This window comes from Balearica regulorum, chromosome 7 (genome assembly GCF_011004875.1).
Source record: "Balearica regulorum gibbericeps isolate bBalReg1 chromosome 7, bBalReg1.pri, whole genome shotgun sequence".
Taxonomy (NCBI): Eukaryota; Metazoa; Chordata; class Aves; order Gruiformes; family Gruidae; genus Balearica; species Balearica regulorum.
Genome location: NC_046190.1, coordinates 20,499,651 through 20,527,440, shown reverse-complemented (window position 1 = coordinate 20,527,440; position 27,790 = coordinate 20,499,651). Strand labels below are relative to the sequence as shown.

At 41.0% G+C, this 27,790-nt stretch overlaps 1 protein-coding gene across 9 annotated transcripts in view; it reads right to left on the bottom strand.

The window, feature by feature from the left end:
• The window catches only part of ARHGAP22 (Rho GTPase activating protein 22), a 160,272-nt gene that overhangs the window by 114,963 nt on the left and 17,519 nt on the right, over positions 1-27,790 (bottom strand). For 8 of the 9 annotated variants that reach the window (XM_075758331.1, XM_075758336.1, XM_075758335.1 and 5 more), the window contains exons 2-3: positions 12,724-12,923; positions 139-226 (exon numbers count right to left, since the gene is read on the bottom strand). In XM_075758331.1, the coding sequence (XP_075614446.1) occupies positions 139-226; positions 12,724-12,923 (288 nt within the window). Of the gene's footprint in view, positions 1-138; positions 227-12,723; positions 12,924-15,225; positions 15,279-27,790 lie in introns of those variants that run through there. The other variant, XM_075758333.1, reaches the window with a different exon arrangement.

Here is a 27,790-nt window from a genome sequence, read left to right as displayed (position 1 = left end):
CCCAGTCTCTCTAGATAATCTGGCTTCTGTATCAGAATGCTTAGAAGTGAAGTGATCAGTACAGTTCAATTATCATTAATGACAACAGATGGGAATAAGATGACGTTATGTTGAAAGTACAAGGAAATGCTGGCCTACCTGGGGTAATTTCAAAGAGGTGTTTCCCTGGTTCATCAGGATTAGGTGGCAGCTCGTTCACCTGATTGCCTTGCAGTAGTATCAAACCCTGTAAGGGACATAAACACCAGTGAAAGGGGAAAGACCACAAAGAGGGCAAGGAAAAGATGATGAACATAACAGAAATAGCAAATTTAAGTCCCATTCTTCCACTGAGCATCTCCTTTCCAAACCCAGCCTCCTGAGCAAGAAAGGACTGAGATGGTCATGCACCTGCCTCACCTGTCCTTTCTCTCACACTGGACACTTCTGGTCAAATGATCTTTCCTATGGAATAGCAATATTCTGAGCATTCATAGGTGATTCTCCTTTGTTTCCATAACTAATTAGCCCTGGCAAAATTTTCATCTCGCCTTATGTCTACTCTTCCTTCACCTTTTAATTTCTGGCTGCAACCTCCAAACTATGAGGTGGCTGAGGTCCTATTTATAAATCTTTAATTCTGCAATTGAAGAAAATGGCCCATTTTCCAGAGATTCTTAGTACACGGAAGTTCCCAGGGAGATACTGGAGGACAGCAGCTGATTCAGGTGTGCAAGGCAATGGGACTACCTTTTAATCTAAGAGACTATAGTTTCCTTAGCAAGAAACCTGAGCCCCTTTAGTTCCCAACTTCAAATGCTGCTGGAGTTCAGATTCATTTTTGGCTTGAGCCCAAGTATAATCAATACAATGTATTCCAGTTTGGGAATTCTGCATAGCTGGTGGCATAGTATCTTCAAAGTGAACAAAATTATCTTAATCTATGGAAAAACTGAAAGAGAGATCATGGGAAGCCTTTGTCCAGTAACATGGGTGGAACAAGAATGAACACACTATTTTGACTTTTTTTTTTTTTTTTTTTTTTTTTTTTGGATATACACACAATCAAACAAAGGCAGTTAAGAACTGGGACTCGCAAGAGTTAAGCCATGAAGAGATGAAGAGTGTAATCAGCAGTTCCTACTCCTGCACTGAACTGCCCCGGAAGGGAAGCTGGGCCCAAACTATCTTTTTTTCGCTGAGTAGAAAAAAAGAAGTTGATTCAGTCAGTTGTTTTCATGCATATCTCTAGCAAACATGCGTAGTTACATTCTCTCCAACCAATGTGGCAATAGCCAAATCCGAGACACATTGGAGTGTAACAACATTGGTAATCAAAACAAATCCCAGTTACACTTTTTATCAGCTTCCAGATCCATATTACTAATACAATTAGTGTCTCATGAGACAGACAATCCAGGATTTCAACTGATAGAAGACAACCCATCACATGACCTTTGCAATCTTCTCCATTAAATAGAGAAGCCAGTTATGTTACTTTTCATTACATCTGTTTTGGCATAACTTCCCTGACTTTGGCCCTTGGTAATACATTTTCCTACAGATGCTTTGTTTGGAGAAACCACTGTAATAAACCAAGGAGCCAGCTTGTATTCAATGTAAATTAAGTTCTGCTCTTTTCTTTGAACATAGAACATTCGAAAACTACTACAAATAAGTTACCAGAACAGTAATGCTTGAGATGGAAAATACTTCAGCTAGGAAATAAGCTCCAAGTCACAGAGCTTTACAAGTTGGCATTCCAGCTCTGACAGCCCATCCTACTAAAATGACTTGCTGCTTTGAAAGGATCTATTTGTTGCAGACTGAAAATGTCTCATCACAGGTACTCAAATTTGTTCTTCACAAACCAGAACTTAATCTGCCATATCACTATAGATTCAGCAACCTGCTTCCATGTTTTCCCATCCCTCAGTGGCATCAGGCTATAAAAACTTTCATTTAGTTCCCCTTGGCAAGCCAGATCAACATGCTAGAACAGGGAATCTCTGTCATCCAGAAATCATGAAACTCTACTCCAGTTAATCACATATTGCAGGCCAGTGCACAGTTAAAAGGTAGAAATGCAAGAAACCCGGAATTTGAGTATTCATGATCTACAGAACAATAAATACTACTGTATATCCAACAGATCTGCATCACCATTCCAGTGTTGCTACATTTAAAGATAAATAAATATCAGAAAATAAAAGTTCCAGAAGCAAAATTACCCTGACCACATTGTATATATGCTGAATATTCAACAGTGCAGACTATTGCTGTTCCTTCCACAGAACATGAAAGAAAAAAACCTGGAACGCTCTTACACAAGTCAGATTGTTTTATTGAGGCCTTCAGTTCAGATATCATTGGTTTTGCTTTGAGGAAATTGCGCGTTTACATTTCTACCTCAATTTTGTCTCCTTGCATTTAAAAATAAAAATTCTGTGCTTAGTGCAACAGCAAAATATCAAGTTGGGTGTTTTGTGGCACATTGTAAAGTTCTTCATAACATATTTGACATACATTTGAGAAACCAAGATTTGAAAGGGAAAAAAAAACCCTGAAAGATGACAGCAGGAACAGCTCAAAGAGAGCCAGAGTTCAGCCAAATTCCACAAGGGGTCAAAGCCAGCACCTGCTGGCTCCCCAAAGCATCCTAGAGGGGAAGAGTAAAGTGTTAAAGTGAACATTATATATTTTCGTGTGCATTCTATTCACATAAAAAACTAACAGCTGCCCGTTGCTGACAGCTAGAGTGAACTCTGGCCAGAGCATGCTGAAACCAGTGAAAGATTATTAAATACTCCTGGTTCTAGGCTACTCAGACCAGAAATTTATTATTTGCCAGGAGATACAATAAAAAGGAAAAGGATGGAAGAAGTCAACTTTTTTTTAAAAAAAAAAAAAAAGGAAAAAGGGAATGAAAAGAGATATTGAACAGACAGCTACATGTGCTATCCAGCAGTACCTTCCCCCATGCCCCATTTTGCAACAGGCTGTGCTGTGCAGCCCAGAACAGCATCATGCAGCCCCACTGGGTAGACATTTGCCTCCTTCCCTGCTGCAGCCCCTGCAAAAAAGTGGATGTTGCAACTTGTACAGCTGCTGTGCTCCAGGAGCAGGGAAGGAGAAGGGTTGGACCTGAATGACACTCTTCTTTCCTCCCTTTCTTCTCCTGAAGGCATCACAAAGCATTGCCCACCAGAAAGCCAGAGCAGAGCTGCTGTACCTGTGTGATCAGCTGGGGCATGGGTAAAGGGCTGAACTAGAAAAGGATGGGGCAGATGGGCAGAGCAAGTGCCTCTCTGCAGTGTAACCTCCACCATGAAGTCCTGGCTTCTAAGTAAGATCAGATCACCTGTGGAACAGGCATTTCTAAAAGCATCAAGTCTCCCCATCCACATAACTCTGACTCCTTTCCTAAAAGGGACAAAAGACTTTTGATATTAGCATTCCTGGAAAATTAAAGTGATACCATCAATTATCACCATAGCTAAACTGTCTTCTCCTGGAAAGTGAAGAGCAAGTTTCCCAAGAAAATCTCCCAAGCAAATCAAAGCCTTGTGCACACTGCAACTCATGAGATTAATGGAAAGCAGAGGTAGTGTCATAGAATATTATGTCAGCCAAGAACAAGAACCAAACAGTGTTTAAGTGAACACAGCATGATTTTCAAAGACAGGACCCTGAATCTTGCTTTTACCCAAACCTTAGGATGTTTTGGCAGGGAGCAGTCACAAATTTTGGCTTGAGCAGGAAAACTACTTTTCTCAGTCTGGTTTCTGTCAGATAGTTCTCTGAAACAAAAACAGTTTAATGAGATGTAGTGAGAGCTGCATACTCCCTCCTCATCTCTTCTTGATACTGAGTGCACAAGTTTTAAAGTAGTCTCACAGCATTCTCCTAGGGACATCATATTCAAGAGGTAAAATGAACAAAACTGTTAAATGTAAGTATCTGCTTGACTTACCACAGAAGGAAGTGAGGGAAGAAAAAGAATTCCTGTGTCAACCTGAGGCTGAAGCACATGGGTAAGGGCATGTGGATAGGTGGGAGGGTCATGATTCTTTGTTTTGTCTTTAAAAAAAAAAAAAAATCTTCTTTATGAAGAATAGAACCTAAAGTTTTAATACTGCACACAAATTCAAACCTTCCAGCTTTTAGGAGTATATGGAACATCCCTAGGGAAATGGTGAAAAGGCTGCACAAGCAGAAGAAAAATGAAAATATTTAAGTTGCACAATTGAAACCAGAAAGGATTTCAGAATAGCCTAAGACAAGAATGCCAAGAAGCCACAAGAAAGGACCCTGAAAAGCACAAAGTTGGCAAAACGCGCGCCCCCCCCCCCCAAAAAAAAAAAAACAACCCAAAAACACACCACCACCAAAACCTCTTAAGGTCATTTTCTTGGTTTAAGTTAAATTTGGTGTTTATGCATTCTTGGCTGCAAACTTATATTTTCAGGTTATTACCATATTAACACAAGCTAGAAATGTACATATAGCAATAAAAACTAATACAACATCAGTTGATTCCAGCTGACCAGACTTTCAGAGCTTCAGGTATCATTTGAAACCTGGCAATAGTTGTTTTCTGTCAGAAGATGTAATCCTCTTAAATGTTAACAGCTGCTTTCCTTTGAGGACCAATTTATGTTTTGTAGAAACAAAAGTTGTTAGAGGCAGTAACTCACTCACTCTTCCTTTAAGGTACAGTCCTCTCTTAAGAGGCCCTCTATGCAAAACTAGCCAGTCTCAAGCAGTAGAGCCCACTAGCCACCACAAAATAAAAGTTAGGCCTTCTTTATCCAATAGCATAAAGCAAGCATAAATCTCCATTTGAAACTCTGATTCAAGCCCTGTGTTATTTCAGAAAAAGGCATGCTTTTGTGGAGGGTTCTTTTCCTCAGCCTGAATTAGTAAGCTTGGCAAATACATATAGCCAGGTCACATAGCTTAGGCAAAACCCTATTATATACATGCCAGCTTTTTGCTGTTTTATAGCATGGAATTGTGAAGATGTACAGCAGTATATACACACACCAGGAGATTCAGAGTGTATTTACAGTGAAGATCAGGAGCAGTTCACAGAAAAGTGCTGTCAAACTAAAGAGTTTCAGAAAGCCTACCTTTCTGCAGGAAACAAACTCAGTGATGAAGTCAAAGGGTTAAACCAAAATCTCATGCTGCAGTGTATTCCAGAAGTTGTAATTTGCTTGCCTCGGGTCACCCTTCTCCTTCAACAGAACTAAGCAAATGGACTTTCTCCATGCTTGATGCACCATATGGTGCTATTTCACCTGCCCCCCCTTCAACAAGACACACTTTTGGTACATGAGGGTGATGTTTACTCTAGAAGAGATTAGAGAGGCATAAATTGCTTGAATTAAAACACTCTAAACCAAAGCATTTTCCAGACAAAACACACTTCCTTTTTGATCCTTTTCAGAACATATTAGATTTTGTATATTCTGTAGAAAGTTCTCACTGAAGTGACTTATTTCTTATTCTCCTTTTAAACAGCATTGATGAAACGGAGAAGAGGAAGATCATAGAATGGTTTGGGTTGGAAGGGACCTTAAAGATCATCGAGTTCCAACCCCCATAGATCACTATGTAGCAGAGCTCATTTGAAAAACAAACAGAAAAACAACCACATGGGACAGTGGAAGGAATTCAGGACTTGCTGCAGCCACAGTGGCAATGGGGACTGTACACGAGTATAGCTACTTTGTCCTTACCAGTGTGCACCTCCTTCAGCTGGGCAATGAAGTTCCAGCAAGTTGAGCTGGTACCATAACAACTGGAAGAAGAGTAAGAAAATGAGAACTATAATGATTTTTCAGAAAGGAAATTTGAGGTATGCTCACTCTACCTATGAAAATCAAGAAAAGTCTGCAACCTAGGCCCATCTCTGGAAAGTACTTTTAGGTCATAGGTGTATATATAGCAAAGATCTTCAGATCAGCTTCTTGTGCATTTCTCTCTGCACATGTCACCAAATTGTGCTGAGATCTTCTATCTTATATAACCAGTCCTTTTAGGAGATGAAACACCTCTCCAGAGGGTAACAGAGTACCTAGCTCACAGCTGTCCAATCTGCCTGGCACACTATGGAGAACTCTAAATACAGAGCTGAAACAGTAGAAAAAATACCAATTCGTCTTAGCAGGGAGGGTGTATCGCTTCCTACAGTTGCCGTCACTGGTAGAAAGAAATTACTGAATTTAAACAGATTGATGTGTCCTTGTCCAGCAGCCACTCAGACTGCATTAGCAATCTTGCTTGGGAAGTAAATTAATGATGGATTAAATCCGTTTAAATTTCCCAAGGTCTAACTTGATATATGCCAAAGCATGCCCCAGATATAAACTTCAATTCATGACTAAATTATTCCTCCCTCCCTCAGGCTTTGGGAGCCTGAGATGGCTGAACAGCTCAAGGGGCAGGTAATAGGTTACAAACCTTCCAAGAGGTTCAAATCCTATTTTTGATGATAGCATCACCTTGCACCCTTTTGAGGCCTTGGTGCTTTAAGGGAGAATCTTAAGAGGACAAGTGTTCCTACCTTGGAGGTATTACTATAGTCCTCCCCAACAAGACCAGTTGAGAAGTCCTGCCCTGTACCAGGCTCTGTGGAGTCAGGGTTTGATAAAGAAAAGCTGTGACAGAGGAAATATGAGTGGGAAGCTTCCTTTTCATGTGGAGTTCCTCAACAAACACAGTTGGTGGCAGAACGTTGATCATCCTAATTCTCATACCATTACCTTTAAGACAGCACTTTAGCCACTGTTACAAATGGTTACAAGATGGGAGCAGTGGAATAGTGGGGCTCAAATCTGCCCTCAGGTATGCATTTCTAAATCCCTGTCCAAGCACGGTGATTCCACGGACATCTTTATTTTTAGCTGAACATGGAACAAAATTTCTACAACAGCTTTATACCAATGAATTATCTCCGACACTGAATTCTACGGATCAAATAGCCCAAGCTAACCCAAGATTATGACCTAGACTTATGTAAATCTATTCCAGTTTAAGCTTAAAACTAGAGACTGTGGACTAGTCTATGTGGCAACATTTCCACCCTTATGTGGTGCATTTTTGCGAGAGTTTAGAATGAAGTCCGCACACATATAGCTTTGAGCTTGTGAGTCATTTGTTTTCTAAGTATAGATAGTAAAAATATTTCTGTAGAAAAGTGTGCTTACGCACAAACTATCTATAACCCACTTTTCAAAACTAGATATGCAGCATACATTAAGAAACTCTCTACAATGGGACACTGCTAGTCAGAAGTATATACACGGCTATACAGAATTATTTGGTATGCAACTTCCGGACAGCTGTGTTTTTGCAAACCATGCTACTGAGCAAGTTTGACTCTGGTTTCTGGATCAGTAGATGCTGCAGCTCCAACTACAGCTTGCTTCCCTTGCCTGAAACTGGACCTAGATGACAACAAGGAGGTTAACTAGGAAGAGATAAGACTAAAAGCTGTTCTGCAAACAGCTTTGCTCTATGCAGCATTACTTCTAAGATCAAAAAAGCACAGGGGAGCTGGAGGGGGGAAGACTTAGCCTTAGTCTCAGTGAAAGAGATGGAAGTCAAATTCCCTCATATTTACAGCAGGCTAAGGATAGGTTCAACTGATAAGTCAATTGTTATTACAGATCAAGTCTCAAGACAGGAACAGAGAGCAAAATGACAAAGGAAGCTTTCCTAAGTGTTTGTGAAGAACTGTCTAAGAGCTACACAAGCATGAACTTGTAGAAGAGCTCCCTTACCTCTGTTGTTCATCATCTCGACACTCAATAATAGTTGTGTCAATAGTAGACAAAAAAGGTGACTTGCTGGCTCAGGATGCCAGTAGACATTCCCTGCATCAGCTATACTCAGATACTTCTTTGCAACCCCAACGACTAAAAAGCCAACGCTATCACTTCAGACACAGCAAATGACCCTTTCCAGAGACTCATTCTCAAAATGGCACTTTGGGTCACAAAGTGGAGCTACCATGCCACAGGACATACCCAACTACAAGTTTGATGAATTATGTCAATCCAACAACTAAGTTGTCTGCATCACAATTCTTCATTTTTTTTGGAAAATAATGGAAAGTTTCTCACTAACATTGCTGGAACTAAATTTTTTTGGGGGGAACATTTTGTGAACACCAGCCATTAAAAACTTGTATGATCAGCACTGGGAAACAAACAGAAGACTTCCAAATCTGAATACAGGTTAGAAACCTATAAACCAAGTCTATAAAAAAATTTCTGTATTTTTCAGTCAATTTATACCTACAAATCACTCTGGAACAGAGGGTTACAGGAGCACCTACAGGTATGACTAACAGCAAGAGTTCAGCCTGCATATTGCTGATAGAATAGATGGAACAATGAAGTTCTGGTTATTTCAAAGATTTTCTGGGTGTTTGCTGTCTGTTTCTGTAAAGGGGCGGGGGGGGGGGGGGGAACAACCAAAAAACCCACAACACTAAAAAACCCACCAAACCAAAACTAAATCCTCTTCATTAGCAGCTAATAATCTCTACAATGACTTGAAGGAGGATGAAATTCCAGTCTGTTTCATATGTAAGTGCAGTTTTGCTCTTTCATCTTGCAAAGTGCACCCTAGATTAGAAAGAGAAAACAGAGAGCCACTAGGTGGGTTTTACTGACAGGAAATGCTCAGAAAACTTGTGGATAGTCTGAGAGGAGAGAGATGTGCAGGCTCATGCAGACCCCTTGTAGAAGAAGGAGAAATGTCAAAATGTCCTGCTATTACCAGGTATTACCTAGCAGCTAGTTAATTTGCATTGCCAACCTTAATGAGTAGTCTCCTGGTATCCAGTGTAATGAATAAAAATATTCACCAAGTTTGCATGTTATGACCCCCCTTCATATTACACATGTAGCTGCCCTACTACTCTCACTTTCCCTTTTGGATGTCCCATTATAAAAGTCTGTTATGTGGAGATCACATTGCTGCTATCTCTGTTCACTGACTAGAGCAGAGTCAGCTCTAATCTTCTAGTGGGCTCTCCAGGGAGTGCTGCAGAATAGAGCGTAAGGGCTCAGTTCTTGTTCCCTACCTAGTGAAAAGGTAATACTGTGGAAGGACACGATGTAGGAGGGTACTTAGCAAAGTTCATACTGAGTGGTTTATCTAGAATGGTTGTGAGTTTTAAAATGATGGAAAAACAAGTCAACAGAACAGGATTAACTTTCAGCACCCTTCCCTCCCAATCCTATTGTTCTACATTTTGACTTTGAGGTTCACTGAAATTAGAAGACGCGTTGAAGGTACTCCAAAGATAACAGGAAAACACTGGAAAGGCAACATGACAAAATTGCAGATGCATCACAAATTATTCCAAAATGGTACAGAAAAGTATCACACACAATATCATCTTCAGAGTCCAGTGGCCAGAACACATTCTAGAAAATTCTGCTGTTTTCTGCAAAAATTCAAGGCCACTAGAGATGCACTAAAGCCTTTTATCATACCAAGTCAATAATGAAAGAAAGGTTAATGAATTAGCTACAGAGTGGCTTCTGTTCCCCTGGAAACTGGGGAGGGGCACATACTACCTCCTACCCTGGGAACAGAAACAAACCCAAAGCTATTTTAAAACCCACGCATATATTGACAGAGTAAGTAGGAGCATCAAAAGCTCTTTGCAGGTCAGTGCTCCCTCCCCCCATTCCTCATGGGGGCACCTGAGAAAATATTCAAGAAAAGCATTGGCTGCAAGTTCGCCTTCTAACCTTTGACACAGAAGTCAGTCTGATGGGGTGAACTGTGCAACTGCAACTATGTCATATGGCACACAAACGCACACACTTTCAACAGTATTTGATCCATTAAGACCACAGAATAGCTTCTCTTCACTCCAGTAAGCCTATGCCATTCTCCTGTCATTAGATTACAGCTCCATCTTTTCAGAATTATTTTCAAGAGAATATCTACAATTTCCTCTAAGGATCTGGAAGCACAGGTTTTCATAAAAACAGGCAATGCAACATCCATAAATAAAAAATGTTGTTTAAGGTTTCTCTCTTGAAACGTTATGGCATAAATCTCACTTAACTTTGTCAGATAAACAATAAGAATATGACTGTCTTCCAGAGTATATATAAATAATCAAGCAGGCAGAAGATCAATGGGAATTTCAGTGAAGCTATTGATTTAGTTTTTGCACACAAGTTTGCAGGCTTAATATTTAAAACAGAAAGATTTAAAAGAAGCATGAATATCCTTAAAACTGAAGGAAAATGGGGGTTAATATCAACTGATGAAAACCCCTACGTGGCCTGTAACAAAAGATCTCCCAAGGTCACAGCTGTCTTCCTAAGCCATGTGGGCATGCCTGTACCAGTGTCCCTTCATTCCAGAGAACCCCAAGCAATAGTTATCTACAGGTTCTAAAAGTTCATCTCAACCTGTGGGATGCATACAGTCCTAGCTGAAGTCAGTGAATCCTAGTTTGCAACCGTTACAAGAATAATCAGGGCATGGTCCTGTACTATCCTACACAAAATGGCTTCCCCCCCAAAAAAAAGGGACAGGGTTAAAGAAACTCTTTCCAACATTCCTCATGACTACCTGAGGCAGCCCTTCCTCATCACTTTCACTGATACAGTTCAGAAGTGCCCAGGTCTTCCCATGCATTGTATAGGAAGATAAGGTGCTTGTCTTAAAAGTGCAAAATCCAGCAGTTGCTTGCAGGGTCCTGAGAAACAACAGGTTATATAATCGAGTTAAATCTCTCTAGCCTTTACATGGCAAGCTATCCATAATGATGGATCAAATCCCCGACTAAGTAGATGTAAGATGCAGCCAACATCCTAGTGCATCTACCATGCAAGTGTCACGCTCACAGGGGAAAATTTATCTCCATTCTCACTGTACAATGAAATTTACGTGCAACAGTCAAGCATGCAGCTGTATCAAGCAGTCTAATAATAGGCTATAATGACTGTGTGGATGGTGATGGTATTACACAGGCTGTCTGTCACTCTGTAATGCCTATACTGACTCATCAGGAGGCAGCGGTACAGGGACATTGTCTGGTTTATTCAATTATGTTCCCTCTGTTCAATTAGTCTGGTTAGATGCCTGACAGTCAAAACGACGACTACATGAAATATGCTGCCTAATACACTACAGCAACTAGGAAAGCTTTTAGCTCAAACGCTGCAAGAATATTTCACAGGCATACTGAAGAACTTGAAGAATTTCTTCATCTCAGCTGTAAACCTTATCCCATCCTGTAGTACAACACACCTCCCCACTAAGCGCTGTAGATATAGAAAGGTCAGAGAAACAGAAAATCATCCTGAATTTAGTGCAGAGTCCAGACTGACAATTGCAAATTCCTCAGCTCTGCATTTACCCTAGGTGCAGGAGCACTGTCTTCTCATTATAACCTGTTTTAGAGAACCACATTTAATTGTAAGAAATTGGTGCTAGACCAGCAACACACACACAAAAGGCATGCAAACCAGGAAGAAATTAGTCAAAAATTCCATTAATTAATACTTGGCTTGAGAGACATTCTTGTGCAATGTTCAGTTTATTAAAAACTGTTAAAAATATTCGCTACCAAAAAGTTGCAAGTTAAACGTCATGTGCCCATGGAAATGTTGCATGGTGACTGTCTATTACCCTTTATCACCAAACTGCCCTACAGCTACTCAGCACATAATTAATTAGAATCTCCTAAGTCTTTTGCAAGAATAAGTGTGCTTCAGAAAACTTTCTTGAGTACTTCTGCTCTCTCATGGACAAACTGATGCAGCTGATCTAAACTTACAATTTTGAGTAGCCCCACTGTGGTTCGATTTATTCAATCATCATTTAGTGGTTGTTATTAAATTATCTAACCACTAGCTGACCTCTTCTCTCTCTGCTAGCTCCTACACATTCTGATCCTATCCCCTTCCTCTGTCTGTTTTCTTTCTACTGTCTACTTCGGACAGCTCTATGATACTGTCCAATATATATTGCACAGTTGGACTTAACCAGTGGTTTCCACCAAAAGAAGTGTACTTTTTCATTCATGCTCCATAAAGTCTATGTTTTGATAAAGGCAAACTTCAGTTTAATTTATTCCCTATTGTAGAAGGTCACATTGTTCCCCAGTCTGCTAAATCAGTTTTCGCTGTCAGACACGCACAGCACAAAGCTTTGTGTAAATTCTTTCTCCTCAAAATTTGCATAGAAAAACAGTAACTCCCAGGTGTATATGAAACACTAAAACACATATTACAGTCCATTTTCAAGTCCTGTATGCTGGCATATAACAAAACCTACATACACTATCCACACAAGCTAGCCCTAAGCAGCTGGCTTACCTCTCTACTTAACGATGGATTATTTGGAAGATAATGAGTCCTAGCTGACTAAACAAGGTTTTTCACTCCTGCCTCAGTAATCTGGAACTCCATAGCTCTTCCTGTCAAACTCCGGTCTCACAGATGATCATACTAAGATTTGGAGGTCAACATGCCCTAGTGGGTAACTAAACACCTTCTTACCTTCTCCCAAGCTCTACTACTCACCTGCGTGGTAGCTAAGTCTCCCTGCAACGTCTCTTGCCTTTGAACCTCCTTAAGTATATATGGTTTTGGTTAGGATAGAGAGCAATTGAAATGAGCTATCAACCAGAGCAGTGACTGTGACCCACACAGAAGTCACGACCAATACGCCCTACATTTCTCAAAGTAGTCATACCTGAGGTTTAGTTTCCTCTTCATCCTTATAATAGAAGAGCTGGTCCCCACGCAGCACAAACCATCGCTGCTGCCAGTTCTTCATAATGCTCCTTTGCTTCTTTAGCCAGCCACACTTCAGCACACGTTCTTGGGGGTTTGGAGAAGAAGGTCTGGAGGGAGGCCCAATCTGCTCACCCATCACCAAACTCTTTGACCGGGCTGAAAAAGCAATTACAGAATGAATGAAACACAGAAATAAAGATAAGAACACACACAGAGGCTAAATAACTGTTCCGTAGTTTCTTCTCAGATATGGACAGACCATTACATGCATGCTCCCTCTTCAAGTAGGTACTTGTTTTTCAGAGTGTACATTCAAGTTCATGATAGTAAAACAAGACATACATTAACCTTCTGGTACTGCCCACTCTAGCAACCTTCTAAGTGACACAATACCTCCACCGAGGCTCCACTGCTCATACTACCTTTCTTTGTGGCAAGTCATTACTTCTTTCCAGCTCTACATGGGAATAATCACATTGCTTTCTCCTAAAGGGTTTACCCAGTGAGCATGTGTGTGGTGAGGGATGACAGAAAAGAAAGAAGGAGAGAGTATAAGAAAATATTCTCACTCCACAAAGTACCACTACTGGGGTGATTAGGCAGTGAAACCAGCTGCCATAGGAAAAAAAGGAGATTCAGAACTGAGAAAAATTCAAAAAGGGAATAGGCACATATAGATAAACATAGCTATCCAGAATGACTAAAGGCACTTCACCCTTCAGGGCTTTCTGATATTGAAGTAGAAACACACAATGGAAATTAAAAAGACAAAATAGAGAAAAAAAAAAGGTGTAAATCTCAGGAAAAGCTTCATAAGAAGAAAAGTCTACTGCCCTTTCCTCCTCCTCCCACATGACCACAGTAAGAGTATTGAAGCTTGGGGCATTTAGAGCTAATTATCTGCTGGAGTAGCAGATAATGATTATATATTGCTGGCAGAAAATCAGTCCTCTAGAATGGACAGGTTAGATGACCTCACAGGTCTTTTCCACCTCTTATTCCTTTGGATTTATGAAATATATTATAACAACAGTTATTTAATATCTCATGCCATTTTCCTTCATTAGTGCTAACATGATCCTGTTCCTTCTCATTTTCTAGATTCTGCTAACTTAAAGCACAATTTGTAATTACCCACTTGAAACAGAGCTACAGTTAACAGGCCAGTACCAGTAAATCTACATCACTGACATCTTACATTATCACTGCAAACTGCTGCAGCTAAAAAACAGGCAAGCTTCTTATTCAGGTATCCCTGATCCACTACAGCCAATTCAGCCCATCACAACAAAGGGCAGTCCCCTGCCTCTCAAAGTATCACCTACTTTTGCCTCTGTCAGGTTCATATAATTAAAACATGTGGTCTTGATGTTACCATCTGACTCTGGTTTCTGCCCCTAGTGCCTCACAGTGATGGAACTGACAACATACACCAAAGAAAGAATAATGAAGCAGAGGTGATGGTTGGGGAATAAATAATAAAATAATAATTTAAAAAAACCCCAAATGCAATCACAACAGCAACATTAAACTTGATTCTTCTCTTCCACAAAGCAAACTGCAGTAGAAGGAGACACAGATAAGGGATTGAGGTCAGATCTTCGGAGAGCCTCCTCTGTGTGATCCAGTGAGGGAAATCACACTGATGTGAGATAAAAATCTACTCTGAGCTTCCCCATGACGTGGCAGTCAGCCCATCACATTCTGCTTCTTAAAGAAATATAAAACCAGCACTTTTGCACACTAAACACTTCTATCAGCAGAGGGCAGATCTGAATGGTACCACATCATCCATTACCAAAAAGTCCCAGTGACAGCAATCTCTACTTGTATAGTATCATATACTTTCCTCCCCTACCTTGGCTTAAAAATCTGCTCACCTCTCCTGTAATCATCCAGTAGGCACTCAGTCTGGCCTTTGACAACTTCCCAGTTTTACAGGCAGAAGATGGTATCGCTTTATTAGTCTTAAATGTGAGACAGTGGAAGTTCTGTCTGATAGGCAGAAGGGATTTTTTTTTTTTCCATTTCTCTGAACTGCTAAGGTAAGTTCTGCTACTCTCAAAAGAAATGTGAATAACTGTTTGTCTTGTGCCTCAATCAAGGGAAATTAGGTTTCAACCTATAACTATTTCCTGCTGTAAAAAATTGGTTTTTAGTTTCACTTTAAAATTGAATTAAAAAGTTAAAACATATGCACTGATGCAGTATCATAGCTTTTTCAGAATTCCACTTTCCCTATTTTTGGCTATAATACCTTGCTGAATATAATGTGAGCTGATATACAGCATTAGTCCTACATTAGTGAAGTTTGCTCATAAACGTCAATTTTTTTCCTCAACCCTGATTACTTTTTTTACATAGCCAAAACAATGGAGAAAAAAAAAGAAGCCTTAATACAGAATTTACTTAAAATCGGGCTCTGATGTATCCAAGCATATTCTTTAAGCTTACTCACTGTAGTCTGAGCTCCAACAGACAGGCATCTTCATTCCAGCAAAATATATAAAGAACAGCTTTTCACTATGAAGCTAAGATCCTTATGCCTTAATACATCCCTTTCTGGCGACACAGTGCCCTCTAGCAGATGATTACAAAAAAAATACCAGGACAACTTCGCCTCCTCCCTGCCTTCTCTCCTCCCCCCCACCTCCCCCCCAAGAAATGGAGGATCCTATTTCATATGCATGTAGTAAGAAAACAGACTTTTCACATTTAAATCTCTATTGCAGAGGCCCATAAGGATTTAGTTGAAGAAATCACCTCTGCTTCTTCCCAGGCCACATTTTACAATAAGGACCAAACTGTAATCTGGTTTAGACTGTTCCAGAATCCTTTCCACATTCATGTTACAACATACATTATTACAAGAACAAATATCCCAAGAATTTGCTTTTCCAAATGGGACTATAATGTTTCTTAGGCAACACCTTGGCTATTAACCTAACCAATTAGCCTCATAATACCAAAACCCATGCTTCAGTAAGCACCTCAGTCATCTCCACACTGAAGCACGTCAGCACTCTCCAGATTAAACATGCAACTCCCAGCGGTTTCCAGTTCTCCTGGCTTGCATATAGTTATAAAAACCATCTCCTACTTCATCCCTCCCTCCAAAAAAAAAAATTAGATTTATTTAACTGTAAACCAACTACCTTTATTTTAGCATCTATATTGATACAGACCTCACAAAAAAAAAAAAAAAAATCAAACAAAAAATCAAACATCTAGCTTTGGAATAACCCAAAGTATGTTACTTCATATTTCCCCTCACACACCTTTTGGTGTTATTTGTACAGCCCTAGCTGTAATAATTTATTATAGTGAAGAGTTAAGGCCTTCATGATTGGTCACTGGAAGACATATATCTGCATATTTTTAATTTAAGCAGCACCATGTCTCAGTCAATTGTTGCTATGGTTGTTGATTCTTCCTGCTGTCTTAGCTTTCCATTTCCTTAGAGTTTCTAGTTGTGACTGTAATAGTTAATTTCATTAAGGAAATACTTAGCAACCTCAACTGTACGTCAACAACACGGATCAGATAGGAATTTTTAGAAGGAGGAATTATTCATGGCTATTAATGGCATTGACATTTATATTGCATGCTTCTCTGAATAGAATATTTGCACAGAGTTCAGAAGAAAGCTTTCATGGATGAGCAGAGCCTGCCCTTAAAGCAGAAGATATCTCATACTACTGGGATCAAAATACCTGCTTCGATAATCTGATCCAGTACCTCAAGCCTGTGGTTCTTAATGGTAGATACATATTCTTAGTGCTCATCTATCTAACAGAATTATGGAATCAGCAGAGCATAAGGAAGAAAACAAATCAATATATCAGACTCACAACAACTCAGCAAATACTTCACGTGCTCTAAAACTTCTGATCCAGTAAAGCCTTTTCAATAACACCACATAGTTTTATTTTGCTCTTCACATTTTCATTAATTGATTATTGATTCAGCCATACATGATAAGTCCTAAAAAGAAATCAATGCAGAAAGGATTCAAGCTCTCCTTGGAAAAAGGGTTAGGATTCATTTGCACAGCACAGTAGTCGTGAAATGCCAACTACAGGACATACCCACCCAGAAGCAGGGAAACAAGGCAATTACAGCACAGGAAGGATTACAACAGACCAGGCAGACCCATAGACCCGTATCCTTGCTGCCCCATAGGTGGCACTAACAATGAGCCAAGTCTGGTTTTGGGGATGACAAATCATTATAAGGCAAGAATCAGAATCGCAGACCTTCAAAATACTCCTGTGACTGGAAGTGACACTGGCATATGGAAGTTCTCATATCTAGCTGAAGCTGGGAGGAGGAATATGAGCAAAGGCAAGGGCGTGACAATCAATGCCAGCTATGTAAATCCCTGTGCTACACTAAACAAGCTCCCCATTCAAACCCCTAAACTTGATTGCCATGTCTTTAATAGTAAGCTCAAAGATTATCCTAAGGAGTGGATGGACCAAACTGGATGGAGCCATGCTGTCATTCCTTACAGAGATAGCAATCTCTATCCCCATCTCAACTGTCTAAAGCTACTCTTTCTTGTTTCTCCTCCTTAATCCATAAACAGAGCATCATACACTTCTACAAGAGTATCCCTGCAACTCAGAACTGCCTCCAAGCAACATACACATTCCTGTTATCGCATCTATTTATACCCTAAGCATATACATAACAAGAGAGACAATGTCTTCCCTTCCCTATCTATACCATCGCCCCTTCTTGAGCTCAATCCTGCCTGGCAACATTAGACAATCTGTTCTCCTCTCCTTCTGCTCACAGCTTCGAACACCACTACAGATTTGAGCAATCAATAAGAACCTACTTAAATCAGGGACATGAAAATCAATCAAGTCAATGCAATTAAATATCAATTAGTTGTAATCTTGTGAAATTTCATAGGCAGTTAGCTTAAATCAATATAGTCATTACAATTGATTCTGGCTGACAAACTGTCTTACAGTGAAGGCACTTCACTCTAGTGTTTCTTCAGTCTAATGACATAGCGACACTAAGTATTATTTCTGATATAGTCTTGGTTTAAAGGACGAGCCACAAAGGAAAGCACTTTCACATACTATAAACAATATTCTCAGTTGTTTTATTTAATTCAGACTTTGCCTCAAAACTGGGTGCACTGAAAACACAAATCATATGCCTTAGAGATACTGCATTTCCTTTCACCAAATGGCAGGAAATAAAGTACTCGGTTTAGATTTGTTTTCTGTGTCCATTACACATCTGTATTTGTGTTTGGATTTGATTGCTAAGATACCACAGCCAGTGACCACAAATGAAACCAAGACACTTCCTCAACACAAACTGAGAATTTATCATGTTGAAACACAATAAGCAAAGGAATTAAAGGCAAAATGTTTGAAGTGCTTGGTGATGAGACACATTCAGGCAACCAGAAGGATATCAGTTACAAGAAACTGGCAATGGCTTTGAGTTCCCTCAAGCCAAATAGAATAGCAATCTGTACAAAACAAAACGGTGCTACACAGCCATGTACCTGCTCGCATTTTGTGACCTGAAGGACACTTACCACATTCAGAAATGCTACCGTAAGAGCAGGTTGTGCTCCGTTTCTTCTCTTCAATAAAGCTACAACTGTCTATTCAGAACATTTTATAGACCAAGACAATGTGCTGTGTTCTGTTATGGGTCCGGAAACCCATAATTTTTTTCCAAGAGAAACCATACACGTCTTACACTGGAAGCGGTTCTGTAACCTTACTGTTCAACCGAAGGAAAAGCAGGGAGACAATTAGCTTTACACATATTTGTCTAGTAACCTGTATTTTCTGTAATGTTTGGGATACCAGACTGCACATATGAAAGCAGGTAGGCTTGCCAAGAAAAGGTTCTGACAGTCTGAAGGAAGGATGTTTGTACAAATATTTACTTGATATTATTAAGTTCCTGCAAGAACAACTGCATTCCTGAAGGCCACTTTATAAATCTGAAATCCAGCATAAACTAGTATAATTTCACTCTCAGACTAGGGATGACAACTGTTAGAAACTGGCTACATATACAGGGTAAAATACCTTTCAGTCCTTACCTGAAGGGCAGAAACTTCGGTCATAGATACTTATCTTTAGGTAAGACACATTATTTTTAAGAACAAAACCCAAACTCTACCAAACAAAAAAAACCCCATGCCAACCACACAGCCTTTTGAGCAGAAAGAGATGGATGAAGATAGATCTGAATAGCAAGGACATGACTAAAAAAAGCCACATTTCAGATACACGACACAGCTATTGCCAAAGAATTAGAGCCAGCCTGAAGGACTCTGACAAGAAATAAACTATACACTGTAGCAGAAGATGCACCAGGATCCCCAAAAAGGAGCCCAGATGGATTGGGAAACTAGACTTGTTAATGAAGGAGCATCCCGTCTCCAGACCACAGGTTCATACCCCTCTCAGAACTCCTAAGACCAAAAGCTGAGGATTCTGCTTTCAAGATGTTTGCTCTTTTATAAAGGCTGTTAACTTTTATCTTTTCCTACTCCCAGATCAGTCCGTGCTCTTTCACTGGCAAAAGGGAACTGCACATGCACCAAGGAGTTCTGAAGAATAAAACTAGACTGCATAAATTCTCCATACCAGCATGTTTTAAGGGTGGACACGCTGTCAGTACCTGGCAGAACAGGAGGCAAGATTTCCTGCTAGCTAGCAGATTAACACACCCACACAGCACTGTTGTACTACACATAACTGCTGGCAGTGAAAGCTGTGTAACCCTGCCATGCCGTAAGCTCAGGCACAGCAACACACATTTGAAGTTGCCTATAGCCTTTCTAGAGTAATCAGAGCTGCTTAACATCTTTGCATCAATCATTTCCTTCATAGAACAAGTAGAAAAACTATGCCTGTTTTCCACCTACAGTGCAGCATTTACAGAACACGGTCAGAATCAAGAGGCAAAGACACACTAGATTGAGGGCAGTTGCTTCCCAACTGGCATGAAGAAATTAATCTAGGCCTTCTTTGTAGTGTTCAAGATAACAGGCATGACCTTTTACCACCTTACAAATGGTATAGTCAGCTCTGCATAAGGCATGTTCTAAATCAGAAAAATAATTTTATACTCCAGTGACCTGTGCAATATGACCATAAAAGCCACTTTATTGATCAGAGTTACTTTGGAAAAGTATGCAGGTAGTGCACCTGAACAAGGCAGTGGGAGGAATCAGGCTGAAGGAAAACAAGAATCAGCTTCAATCTCAGTTGTCTTTTAGAATGACACAAAGGTTCAAGGCTTCCATGAAATATGCTAACAGATGACCTTGTAATGTCTTTATTGCATCAAAGAACACGCATACAGTAGCACATACTGATATGCAAGGTCTTTCCACAAGTCAAAGAAAAGTCATGTCTATTTGATAATTATTGCAACCCACCCCGCACAATGCAAAAAACCCTGACATAGTCATTGGGATAATTTAGCCCTTTACTCCTGAAGAACAATTTACATTCATCTTCAAACTACTGTTACAAACTCATGGCAACTTGGACTCCAAAACAGGTAAGGACTTTGGCAATCCATGACTGCTATCATATAGGTAAAGGGGCACTGCTGTGTTGATTGATATGTCACTCAGCTCTGAGACCCCATTAACCTCTGGAGACCTTTGACCTATTGTACAAAGAAGTCCCAAACTTATTTTGCTGTCACTAGCAGGAAGAAGGCTAGCAGGTCTCAACTCCACAGAATAGTCATATAAAGAGTTTAACCTTTTATTTTCAAAAGGATTTGAATTACTGCCCCAGGTTGTGGGGATATGTGGGGGTTTTGGCATCTGTAGATGAATAAACCTTAAATTCCACAGGTAACCTGCCAACAGCTGTTCACAAGAGTGCCCTACAAATACACAAAGCCATGCCAGTCTTATCAAACTACTAGCATTAGATCATGGATAAGTGCCAAGATAGAAGGGTGATGGCTTGATTCTCTCTGCTACAACAAACTGACCTAGTGATTTACCACCTGGTAAAGTGAAATACTTCATTCTAAAAAACACAATGAATTGTGGGAAATCACTGAGAACTGTCAGTATTCAGAGGAAGTAGCCTGCACCTTCTATGCAGAACTGGGAAATTTGGCTAAGTCTATATTACTAAGTAGTACAGCATGCTAGGTATAGGGTAGAACAAATATGAAGGAACAGCTGTTACCACAGACTCACCATCTACACAACACTTCATTCAGGCATTTTATTTGGATTGACCATGGAAGCATAGTGCACATGGAGCACACTTTCATTCAGAAGTAATCCAAGACTATACTAAAACACCAACCAAAGCACAGTAGGTAGGAAAGGTCAGATCTGCTTCAAAAGCATGCCACTGATCCAAACCAAAATGGATGCTTATGTAGACAGCCCAAACCACTCCTGATGAAGACAGTGGACAGGATTCGATTAGGCTAAGGACAGAGGCACACTCTTGGTAGAGCTGACAGTAGATAGTGATGCTTTTAGATATTATAATAGTAGGGACTAATAATTATAATTACTTTTTTTCATTGAAGAGTTTAAGTCTTAGCTGTTGAACCTAGCTGTTCCCATCTCTAGTTTTACTGCTCCCAGTGTACCTGAAGCAGCAGCATGGCTGCATCTGTACAGTGTGAATAAAAACGCATACAGAACAGGTAAGAGAAACCATTGCAAAAAAGTCTGTGATAAGACAAGGAATAAAGACATAATCCATTTACACCCTAACTCCTGGCTCTTTATTTCTCAATAGATGCTATCACACTGAGGGGTGCAATGCTTATGCTACCGTTCAGTATCAGCCACTTTCCTACAGCAAAAACCCCAAACTCATGCAGCAGTACGAGTTAGCTTCTCTACGACAGAGTGCACAAAATACATTAGAGCACAACCATTCAAATTTGCCTTCATCATGCTCTCAACTTTTTCTTTACTAACAGTGGCTTCATCACCTTCCTAGAAATAGGAGGATGAAGTAGATTTGCATAGCTCGCTGCAGGTCATATTTTAAGCATGCCATATAGCAGAGCTTTCTCCAAGCCAATGAATATAAACACCAAAGGCAAGGAACAACGAGGTAATACTCTACTCCTAAGGCAAGGTTAGAGAGCTACAAGCTCCTGCCATGAATTGAGCACTAGTCACTCAAGTAATGCTCACATGCTTCATTTATTTGATAAAGTACTGAAAGAGACACATAGAAGCTGGAGGGCCAGTCCATTATAGGTTTACGCTCATCTACACCAATAGACAGCAGGCTCAGGTCAACTTCATTACTAAGCCAGATTCAATATTTTTTACTCTTTTTCCAGCAGGGGAAGTCGGGGGTGGGAATCAAGGGTATTCTTACCTCTCATTCTGGCTGATCATGAGTAAACTCTGTAACCAGGAGGTCAGAGCCCCAAATTCAACTGCTGTGCCCTTTGTTATTGCAAAACCAGAGTTATAGAGCATGTTGATAGGCAGCCCAAGTACAGAAACCTGCTCCCAGAAAAAGACTGTATTTTAATTTTCAGGTCCTTTTATCTGCACCATCCTCTGGTACTTCCCAACTGGATCCACTGCAGACTATCCAGAGGACAGATCAGCACTTAGGTTATAGCCATTTGGTGCTTTGCTTTAAAGCACACCCGCTCATCACACACAGTGGACTACAAAACTATCTAGAAAACCCAAGCACCAGGTCTCCACTGCCACTGAACCTTGGCAGAATCTCTTGAAAGCTGTACATCTTCGTCATCTGGTTGGTTAGAACTGCCTACTTGACAAGCACTGCTGAAGGCATCTCTGCTGCTGGCAAAGCTCTGTAGTTCCATGGGCAACCACGCTGAGCTACAGCTCAATGCTGCCAGAAGGGGGAAGTCTTACTCCCTTCTCCCTACACCCACAATTCTCTTTCCCTCTTCTGATACACCCAGCCTTACATTCCTACACTTCACTGACAATATGAGACCTTTTCATAAGAATAGTTACTCACTAGAATGACAGAAAGTTATCCCAGATTATTTTTTTTCTTTTTCCTATTTTAGTGAATCAAATCAAGTGACAGAAGGAAGACTGAATACCTTGTACTCCCTCTGCAATCAACAAAAGCCTCTTGTAATCCTCCCTATGGGTATGACTTTGAGACTTAATTTTTAATAGCTTTCCCATCCACAGTGGACTGAGGAGCAGACAAAAAACTGCTGACTACAATAACATGCAGATTGGAGCTGGGATTGTACCCTGAGCTCATATAGCACCAAGTACTGCAGAGCCCTGGTCAAGACTGCAGCTCTTCAGCACTACAGATGCAGCACAAACATAGGTTCACTGCAGCATAAAAACTCAACCTAGTCATACGCTCCCCAGTCACCCGTGTGTTTGTAATAAATACTAATGCCTGTGCCATGCCAAGTACATGGTCCATATTATTTAGATATTGCAGTAGCTGCCAGCATCACTGGTACCTTACACTGATGTTATGAGCACCAAAGACGCTTATCTACCACACTCCATGGGATATCACTTCCCAAAATTATTCTGGACTGTAAAAATATTCAAGAGTACAGAAAACTTTGTCAAGGCCTTTAACAGCAACTGGCTATAAGACTGAAGGGATATCATGGCCTAGCCACTTTCAACAATTAACCTCCCTGAATTCAGCCATAGCATTATATTTCTCTTGTTTCCCTCATCCAAACATCAGGAAGGTATTAATTCCTACCCTACTTCTCAGGGCACAGCATTGAGCCAACAGTTCAATGTGCCTGTTTCAACATTTGTGGTACCTATTTTCAACGTGCAAACAAAGCCCACTTCCTCCTCTGTACAACAGGTGGCTAAGTGACTTGCCCTATTACCAGGGTTATTGATTTGGGGGACAAAGGTAGAAGAAATCCAGAAATTCTTACTCCTACATTAATTCATATTCTAAACCTAAGTACCCAACTTAGATTATTTGGCTATAAGTTTTGTAACAAGACATCACTGGTTAATAAGGTAAGAGTAGCTCCTCCTAAACTGGAGGCCTGCATAGGAATAAGCATTAGCCCTGTGCCTACAGTTCTTCCAAAGAGACCATAATCAACCCAATCCTTTCCCCTGCAACAGAATCAGTTCTCACCTTGGAACCAATGTATACAACTTCCTTGTCATTTAGCTCCTTATACCATGGGTTTATTCTTTAAACTTCAATACCAGTTCACAGGATGACTATCTTACTGAAGCATAAATAATTCTTAACACCTGCATTTAAGAGGAAGGATATTACAAGTAACTTTTTTCAGCGATGGCAAAGAACCAGTATCTCCTCTCTTCAGCTCTTCATAAAGATCAATTTACTGCCTTTTGGGCATGAGGGACATGCAGAAAAGCTCTGTGGAGGGAACACACATTAGAAGGACTGTCAGCAGTAGCTTCTCTCCCCCATGTCAGTTTTAAATACCTTAAACACACACAGGCCCGGGCAGAGTCTAGGCACAGATCCTTTCCTCTTCCACCTCACCAGATGGCTCATACTGCAGCCTCATCAAGGGACTTCCCCTTCCCACCAGAGTATGCAAGTGCCTTTATCATTGCCGCAAACTACCTCTGCCCATAATGCAGGGAGCTGGAGAAAAATTAAGCTGTTTGTGCTGCTGTGCTTGCCTATCAGCTACCATGAAAGTAAAAGGAAAGTCAGCAAGGAAAAAAGTCATTCTGGTAGTAACCTTGCAGTGAAGATAATACATTTACCTAGACACTAAAAGTAGCAGGTGACCATCCTCTCAGGAGAGAGGTATGAGCATTCATTGTGTTTCCACTATGCTCTTCACAACCCTGCCAGTTTCACCCTGTGCTCGCTCAGTGTGTGTTTTAAAAGTAATTAGAGAGCCTATGGCTTTTTCATTTAATTCCCTCACCACACATTCTCTCCCCAGCAGTCCAACTACCCATTGAGCTGCATTACTATTCTTTCTCAAGACCCCTTCCCCAGGAGGTGAGGCCATGGCTCATTATTTCAAGTTCAGATTGCCTATGCTTAACTGGTACCTGCCTGAGAAATTTTCAGGGCTTTTCCTAAGGAGAGCCTTCAGGCAGGGACAGAAAGCTGCTATTGCCAAAAGCAGCACTTACTTCAGTACACACCATGAATCCTATGTGGAAAGAGAGAAGCATCTTTACAGAGATGAGAGGATTACACCTTTGAATAGCCCAGGTCCTTCTTCATGGGACACACCACAAAGCAAGAGGGGGAATCTGAACCTGACTCTGGAGGAATCCCACAAATATAGCTCTATTGACCCTTTCTGTACATGCACATGGCCACTGAATCAAGACAACAGAGACAAAGTAATCACAGCACACAGCTGATAACGCAGCTCACTGCCACACAGCCCCACGCCAAAGCGGCATGGTGCCAGGAGACTGACCTGGTACCAAGGGGGCAGAAGCAATTCCCTGCTTCATTCACCTCCATAGGGCTGCACACAGTGAGAAGGGACACCCAGCTCCATACTTGCTCACTTCTCCTCCATACTTCACTCTCTAGTCCAGGCCTATTTCTTCCCGTTGCCTTCAGGGCAGTTAATCTAGCAGTGCAGCAGCTCCAGCCCCAATGCCTCCCTCCACAGCCCCTGTACCTCAGGATTTTAAACTCAATGCAGCAGATTTATCTCACATTTCTCCAAAGCAAAAAGACAAAACTCCAATGCACACCACAGGTAGGGCAGCCGCCGCTGCTGCCTCCACCACCACCTCCTCCCCAGTGCCTCACTGACTCCTTCCTCCACCAGCTCACAATGAGCCATAAACCAAATCATATTTACCAGCACTTCATACTAGCCTTTTACCCACATACCTTTCTAGAGAAGAGCTCCTGAAATTGCCTCTCCTGCCTTAAAGAAACATTAATTTGAGGAAGGGGGGTAGTAAACCTCCTCCTTGCAGTTGGGCTCATGATTACTGGTGGCTCTGCTATCCCAGCTGCAACTAGTCACACTGATTGCTCCCTGCCCCGTGTGCTCCCAGCAATGTTGGTGGGCTGGAAGGGGGGGGCAGCTGCAGGAAGTGTTTGGAGGAGTTTACAGCTCCAGGGCTGTTTACTTTGATTCCAGGAGTAAGAAGCTGGGTGTTATTAGTTCCCTGGTAAGCTGAGGTGCCAAGGTGCTGGCCTCCCACATGCTCTGGGATAGCTGCGTGCATCATCAGCCAGAGCTGCAGCGTGGGGCTGTGGAGGCATTGGTGCTCCTTTTTGCAGAACTAAGAGGCTGCAGGTGCTAAGTTGTGGTTTGGTGTGGGGAACTAGACATGTGGGAGCATTCCCCTTTTCTGCCTTTCACTGACCAGTGGAAAGGTTCTTCAGACAGCATCATTTTGAAGGCTATACAGCCTGAGGAGCTGTCTGCACTGAGCAGTCTCTGAGGTCCAGGAATTGTTCTAACAATATGGTGCTGGCCTCTGCTGAGAGAATTCATTGATATGGCTGGAGCTGAAGGGGAAGGTACCACCAGTTCTCCCCTAACACCAGAATAAAATAGAAACACACCAGTGAAGTCCTGTTGTGCATGGGGCAGCAGGATTGCCTCCTCTCTGTGGAGGACTCTGAGAACAGCCAGAAGCTGGAAGGTTGGTGCTTTGGTGAACAGGGAAGTCTGAGTGCACTTAGGACTGTTTGGCTGCCTCTGGGTCTCTATGAAATGCATTTATTTTGCTGTTCCTAATTTCTTCTCTCTGCCATGTCCTTTTTCACAAACTGAGTTGCACGCTGTTTCTTTTTCTCCTTTTTGTTGAAATCCCCTTTAAGCACTGTTTTTTGTTCCCTTGCTGGGCTTCATCTCGGCTCTACCTGTTGCACAGACTGTCCTGCTCTGGGGTTGTGTGGTTGCCTCTTAGATGAAGGCCAACTCCTGGAACCTGAAGTGCATCAGTGATACTGAAGAATTATCAACTGGCCAGGTCAAATATGAATCTGAACAAGCAGCATCTTCTAACAGAGTCAGAGGTAACCTTCACTAGTCTAAAAATGCCTAATTCACATTTCCTTAGATGTCATTCATCATTATCAAAGCTTATTCCTGAGCCTGGCAAACTCAGGATAGATGAGAACTCATGAAAGCCATGACTGGTTGATAGCCTTCTGCTGTGATTAAGACTGTCTTGAAGAAGTGATTAATAATGTCATTTCCTTTAGACAAGAAATCCTTAGAGGGATGACCCCCATCACCCTATGTTTCTGGTACAGGAAAAAAGTTCTGGAGGCATCCCCCACAATTTCATAGCAGTGGGTTCATCCTATTATGCTGATGCCCTCAATTTACTCAAGAAATAAAGTTGCAGGGTTGCATTTATCTGTCTAAGCTGTTCTTAACTGGTGAGTTCTTATGGAGTCAGATGTGTTCCAATGACAGAAAATGGCCAGTGAAAAGCTGTTGAATAAGAAGGAAGGATAATCCAGTATTTCTTCATATACACTAAACTTTGGGAAACTTCAAGTCCTGTCTCTGCCTTGGACTGCTTATGTGGCCTACAGTGTTTCCCAAATCCACAGAATGTAGATGTTACCTGTGAAATGTGGCATGTGCAAAGGTAAATACATTTTTAATTATTAGGTTCTGAGATACTATGGTAGTGAATTGTTGATCAGCCAAGTAATGGATTAACATAAAATTATCAGTTCTGAATACAAAATGTGTTGTGACTCTTTGACAACTTTGGAGATGTCTAGATTAGCAAATAGTGCAGATCATTAGGAGTGGATCTGTTAGTTAATGGCAGTGAACTAATATCCATGCTACATATGCATTTCAGGGGGCTCTGTTTTGGACTAGTTCTATTCTGATCCTATGGCCTGAATACCCATTAGTAGCTGGAGAGCATTAGGTGCACTCCTGAAAATATCTTCCTAGCTAGTTTAATGTATAAGGAATTCCAGTTTGTTTATTCTGAGACTGCTTCATGATATAACCAAAGTGCAGTAAATGAGGAGAATTAGATTTGTTTCAAAAGCCTACTTCTAACCCTAAAACGCTAATGTAGA